We start from the raw sequence: 6218 nt of genomic DNA on the forward strand, positions 1-6218 counted from the left end.
CTAGATTAATGATCCTGTGTTCTGAACTAAACACCAGTTCATTATGCCCTGTGCTGTGTTCTGTGAGGACCGTGACCGCTCTGAACCAGGCCGTACAACTCCCGCGTGTTAACCGTGGCCTGAGCTACAGCGAAGCCCATCCTCTTGCTGACATCACAGTCTGACCTGACCTTACGTGACCTGATGGGCGCATGGGCGCTGGACGCCCACTAAGGCTACCAGTCCGTCGATGGACTTCAAAAACAGCTAGATAAGCAGGCTAGATAATAGGCTAGACAAAGCACTAAACTTTGCGTACAAAGCTAACCATAAGCAATCAAAGGTGAGCCTCGCGGGCGGCGTTGCCCTGTCTCGGTGATTTCTGCACTCTCTAATCGCATGTTTGTCAACATTTCTGACCCGGAAACGTTAGCCACATGTTCCCGTGTAGGACACGTGTCACGCGCCGGTTGTGGCGTCCTGCCGTCTGTCAGAGTAAAATTAACATTTTGGTGTGACTCGCCTTCCGCTACCGTAGTTTTCATTTTGCAACAGCTTGTGCCACGGCTCAGTCATGCCACTCCAAATACCATCGAACTCAACACTGGGGCGCCTATGTGGTGATTTTATTGGTGCCTATCTGGCCGTCGTCATTCCGTCAGTCGCCGTCAGTTCGGAGGACCGCCGTCGCCATCACACGCGGGGACGTACCGTGTAGCCGTCGTACGTCCAGCTGGCCCACTTCATCTCGCAGCTCTGGATGTCGAACGGGAAGTACTCGACGTCCATGTCGCACGACGACTGGTAGATGCCGTGCGACAGCCAGGTGACCTGGCCGGCGCTGGTCACGATCACGTTCGTGTTGATCACGGCCGTGGTGTACTGAGAGTCAGCGCTGCCGGACGCAGGCGAACGCGTCACGGTGGAGGGCGCTGAGTCGGGGCAGGCGGACAGCGGAGCTGGCTGGTGACGCCACCGAGAGACGACCCGCCGGCGCGGGATACACACTGGCCCGGTGTGGGGGGGGGGGGCACAGGCGGCTGATGCATTCAGCTTCCACACGCGTGCTCATTCAGTGGCGAGCGGACATGAGGCGGTAGCGAGATCGTTGGTCTGTTAGTTGCTTTGATTGGTTTATGGACGCGTGGGCTGTGGTAGCCATTAGACGCGAGTAATCGGCCGCGAAATCAGACGCCAGGTGACGCAGCCACGAACATCAAATGAATGGTTCGGGGTCAGGGAAGTCCGTAAGTTACGTCATTCTTTCGACACGCCTAATCAATCTCTCTGATTACGCACCAAATGCGGCGGGTACAGAGCCTTTTCCCGGGTTACTCCGCTTTAACATTCACGTCGGAAAACGTAACTTCCATTTGGCCTCTAATTGGGCTATAGATGCCAAATAGATAACTGGCGTGTTGTGCGTCATGGAAACAATGAACAGTATTGGCGAGAATGATTTTAAATGTTTCAAATGGCATGACTGCAGCTAGCCGTGAACGTTACACTTTTCTGTCTACCCCTCCCCTCTCCCTTCGGCCACTCTAGCTATGCAACATCCCCGCCCCCTACCATTCCAGTTATAGGCTGGCTATAGGCTATCCCTGGTTGATCCGCCGTGGAACCGTGTCAGTTAAGAACTCAATAATGGCAAGTGACGCAGCAATCCTTACTTGCTCGCCATCCCAACTACTTGTTACTAACTTGTTGTTAACTCACTTGTTGTAGAGTATGATGTCAGGCTTCCACACCCTATAGTAGGGCACGCGAATCTTCTCCACGCCGCCAAAGTCAGAGACGTTCCAAGTTAGGTGGTAATCCGTCCAGACGTGGGTCAGCCAACAGTTGGTGGTAAGGATCTGGTTCCTCTCGTCCTGAAGAAGCGAAGGTACACGCAATGTGTCATCAGGGGCGCAGCAAGAGTTTGCGACGGGGAAGGGGACTATCATAATTTGTGACGGAACGATGATTGCGACCATGGTTTGCGATGGGGACAATTTTCATACGCGCAACTCCCATCCCCATTGACAGTACGGACACACTGCGAACAGACTAACAGAGCCTGCAAACGCCACTAGGTACAGTACATAGAGGATTAATGAGCTATCTATGTTAGTTTGCCTGGCGCCTTAAACACTTGGCTCAGCTGCGCACTGTACATATGCGCTCGGCTATTCGCTGGCCATGTTTCTAGAGTACGGCTGTTGGGACCTACATGGTAGTGTGGTGGGGTGAGGGGCTTGGACCCACATGGTCCGTCAGGTCAGCCAGGTCAGTCAGGTCAGTCAGGCCATTCAGGCCAGTCAGGCCGGTCAGGCCAGTCAGGTCAGTCAGTCGGTCTGTCGGCCTGTCGGTCTGTCGGTCAGTCAGTTCATTTAGTGGGCTGGTTGTCCTTCGACATTACAAAGTAATAACGAGCCATCCTACAAAATAAGTTGGACCTCATTCCGTAGTGGTATCATTTTTTGCTGTACTGGGCGATATACTTCCCCCTTGCTGGCTAATATCTACATTTAAATCCGAAGGTGTTAATTCTCCGACAATGGTGAAGGAACGCAATTCAATGCTTTAAGACACATAGGGTACAGCGCTTTGGGCGAAACTGAAACTTGGCAGCAAAATCGCATCAAAAAGTGTAAGGGGTATTAAAGGAGTGTCCCACATTTGCAAAAACGTGCCCAAGTGAAACATCAGAACCAGTTCCGTGTAATAATAGCATTGGGTAGTGTCACTGCAGCACCATAAAGACAGAATGAGAATATTAATTTTCATCATTTTCGAGCCCAAATTACGCTGTCAACGTTATGTAACAGCACATTGTATGCTTCTTTCCCGCAGTCGGGACAGCCGTCGTCATGACGACGGGAGAATCTGCTGGGGGCCGCTGTCAGCTGTTACTGAATCATGTCAGTACAAACGAACGTTCGGGATTGGCACAGCGGGTGGCAAGGGCCATTTACCGAAAAGCACATCGGTGGAAGTTTGAACCAGTGCGTCATTATAGACCACGTAATACTGCGCTTCCCAAAGCCAAACTGCACTTCGAAAACACCCGCTGGAGTAAATGGCATAAGAAAGAAATCAAGGCAATAGTTAAAGGTTTCGTTGAATTCGCACGGTAATCGTCTCATGTTCGCATATCTTTTGTCTAACAGAGTGGTTCAACCTTTCGTAGCATGTATTACACAAATATTTTCGCACATAAGTGTGCTGCAAACATTACAGAGCACATACGTTGGAAAAACAATGCAAATAAAATGCATTTTTATAGTGGTGAGCAGGGAGATGAGAGAAACTTCTGAGAGATTTCTTCAGCAGGACATTTCTCCCGCAGGAGTGGCTACTTCAAATCAAAATTATAAGATGATCAGAAGGATTTAGAGAAAACTGGCAGTACTGATTAAATTGTACTCGTCTGATCTAGCAATAAGTCAAAAGTACAAGAAGGTGGCATTTTCCCTCTAAAAACAACACCATTGTTTCCTTTGATGCATAGTGTTCGTATCTGGCTGGTCAAAGAAGGCCATTTGGCCGTTGGCTTGATAGTGTCAGCCTAGTTACAGGGCGACCGACAGTTTTGGAGTTGATAGGTCCTCTCTCGGTATTTGAAAAAAGGCCCGAGGCCAAATGGGACCGTTGAACCATCTTTGCAATACTGGGATACAATACATATTTTAAGCTTGGAATCCGCCATACGCGTCGAAGCAAGTATTTTGTTTTCAAAATCGTTTCTCGTTTTGTTGCCGAACTGGACCCATCATCTAAATTAACGATCCCGCACCAAAAAGTGTGTTATTTTACAGAATGATATAATGAGACATTACAACGAAGAAATTCAGGTCACGACTAAAACAATATAAGGTGCCGAGTCCACTGTGGGTAGGAGACCAAGTGCTGCTTCGCGTAAAAGAGTCTTGACGAGACCAATACACCAGTGGCGTTACTCCTCCTTTGCGCCCCCCCCCCAAAAAAAAAGAGGTTGCGAGGCCAAGTTACTGTGCTGCGCCCCCACTGGCGACACCATCGTGGGGAAGGCTCACCATGCCAAACGCTACTTATTCTGACCAATAAATTTAGAAAATGAATTTAGATCAATCAAAATCATTCAGTAGTTCCTTCATACACCACCTTCGTTCAACAAACACCAGTCTTTTTAACAAAGTCCAGTGGGCCCGATGAGACAGCTAAATCGCTCTTGAACGTGGCTAGCATTGCATTGCACCTCTGTTATTCCAACTGAGACTGTGGCCAGATACTTTGGGGCATGCTTTGACCGCCGGCTTACATATAATCTTACACCTCAAAATGTTACGCGATCACTGCTTTAAATCTCTCAACATTCCAAAGTGTGTATCCCGTACATCATATGGGGCCGACAAAAGCATGCTCATAGTTTTGAACCGTTCACTCGTCCGCTTCAAGCCGCATTCTGCATATTATTTCTACAATAACCTGTCTGAATCCGGCAAGCTTTGTCTTGATACCGTTCATCATACCACTCTTGTTGTTATTACTGGGGTGTCCAGTACATCACTCGCTGTTGGCCTAATGGCAGGGTCACATGTGCCACCACTGTCGGCGGAGAGTAAAGTTCTCGGCATGTGTTATGGTTTTGATTTGCGTTAGTTTCCGTCACATCCGACACGTCAGTATTTTTCCGGCACACTGTGCTGTGAGTTTCCTTCGTGGTGGATCGCGACAGCACGCTCTGTTCAAAGAAGTTTGCCAAATCTGAGGAGACAGATATTTTTGGATAAAATTGCATATTTTTCACTGTTCATCCCCCACACTTAGCTTTGAAAACCAAGCCTCTGCCTGAAATGCAATCATTTCATTGCTGCTTGGTAGCATTGAAATGACAACTACATCTAGTTCAACATTTTCCCTGTATTATCCTGGCTGCTGGAGACTGATACGATAGCCAATGCTGCAGGCTATTGGGGGGGGGGGGGGGGGCAATGAGAGATGAGGAGTAGGATGGTGTAGGGAACGTGGGCAATGAGGAGGTGGTTGAAGAGTTGCCATATCCATTGCCATATTCCCCAGTTTGCCAAGTTTCCATTTGAATCAGGCCGAGAGCTTTACTTCAAATAGAGGGTAGTTTTGTGGGATTTTGGTCCCACTTTCATATGAGTTCAGTACAAAGTTTACATTTGGCTCTCTCTGAGAGCAGTTTTGGCCATTTCCTGACGACAGCACCCCTATCGTAACAAGGAAAGCTCTGAAAGGTAGTCACTCTGCAGTCCTTCTTAATATGCATAATTGTTTTGCGCCAGTTAGCGTGACATTTGCATGGAGGCAAGTGCAATAAATTTCGCTCCTGTTTTTGCTAACACCACCGGCTCTGCGATGAAGGCTAGGGTTAATGTGTTGTTATGTTGTTCAGAGAGATCTGGCCGGCTGATGTAGCGCGATTAACAAGCTTCAGTGCAATTTCCTAGTTTGTGCAGCTGTTGTGAGTCAAATTTTTGTATTAGCATCATGAAGACCTGGTTTAATGACAGATAACTGGGACAGCTGGGGTCGTTAGAGTGATTCAGTCATCTTCAAAATCCCCTGGAAACTTGGGGCGCTCTTGACTGCTCAGGGCCCTTTTGGCCACTGAGAGGCCCCTTCCATCGCCCAAGAGTCCTCCTGCTTGCTCGATGGACTCGTTGACCGGTCAGAGGCACTCTGTTGACTCCGGGGTTCAGTAAATACCCACGGCTGAATGCCAACTTCGTGCCCCTCTTGCCGCTCAGGGACCTTGCTCTTAACGGACCTATCTTGCCAGTCAGGGACCATTTTGGGCCCCAAGCAATTTTTAAGCCAACAACATTTGTTCTGGCTGCTTTGGGTCCCCACTGAACTTGCCGTCAAAACCATGTAGCCACGACTGAGGTCGTGGCTGGAGATACGTTGTGATATGGGGGATAGAGGGGCGTCCATTTTCCCTGACCCCTGCAACGCAAAATCTGGGGTTTTGTGGAGGTGTACACAGGGCTTTTTTTGCTGCGTGCAGCTTGAAGAAAAATGCCCGTGCTGAATGAGTACAGCTCATCCTCTGTCTACTCACTGGGACTCATTTTGCCAGCCAGAAGGCCCCTGTTACAAATAAGTGGATCCCAACTGGTCACTGTAGGCGCTCGGGCCGCTTTAGGGGCTTAACAGCTACTTTGGGCCCGTCTGTCATTTACAGGTCCCCTGAACACATAAAATAACCTAGGCGTTACCCCGGCCACCTTGGACCGTTTAAACAT

General features: G+C 49.0%; 1 protein-coding gene across 1 annotated transcript; it reads right to left on the reverse strand.

Moving 5' to 3' along the window:
- Nucleotides 1-672: 672 nt before the first annotated feature.
- LOC119111292 (neuronal acetylcholine receptor subunit alpha-7) lies at nucleotides 673-6218 on the reverse strand. Its single transcript, XM_037235108.1, has 3 exons — nucleotides 6192-6218; nucleotides 1699-1853; nucleotides 673-874 (listed from the first exon to the last, which is right to left on the reverse strand). Exons 1-3 carry the CDS (start codon nucleotides 6216-6218, stop codon nucleotides 673-675), a joined length of 384 nt encoding a protein of 127 aa, XP_037091003.1.

The sequence above is a fragment of the Pollicipes pollicipes genome, unplaced genomic scaffold, assembly GCF_011947565.3.
Source record: "Pollicipes pollicipes isolate AB1234 unplaced genomic scaffold, Ppol_2.1 Scaffold_7261;HRSCAF=8764_pilon_pilon_pilon, whole genome shotgun sequence".
Lineage (NCBI taxonomy): Eukaryota > Metazoa > Arthropoda > Thecostraca > Pollicipedomorpha > Pollicipedidae > Pollicipes > Pollicipes pollicipes.

Excerpts from the sequence above, each read along its gene's own strand:
- LOC119111292 (XM_037235108.1), bottom strand. The coding sequence starts at position 6,218 with ATGTTTAAACGGTCCAAGGTGGCCGGG. Across the intron at positions 1,854-6,191 it reads AACGGTCCAAGGTGGCCGGG|GACGAGAGGAACCAGATCCT; the intron begins GTAACGCCTAGG and ends TCGCTTCTTCAG. Across the intron at positions 875-1,698 it reads GACATCATACTCTACAACAA|CGCTGACTCTCAGTACACCA; the intron begins GTGAGTTAACAA and ends TGCGTCCGGCAG.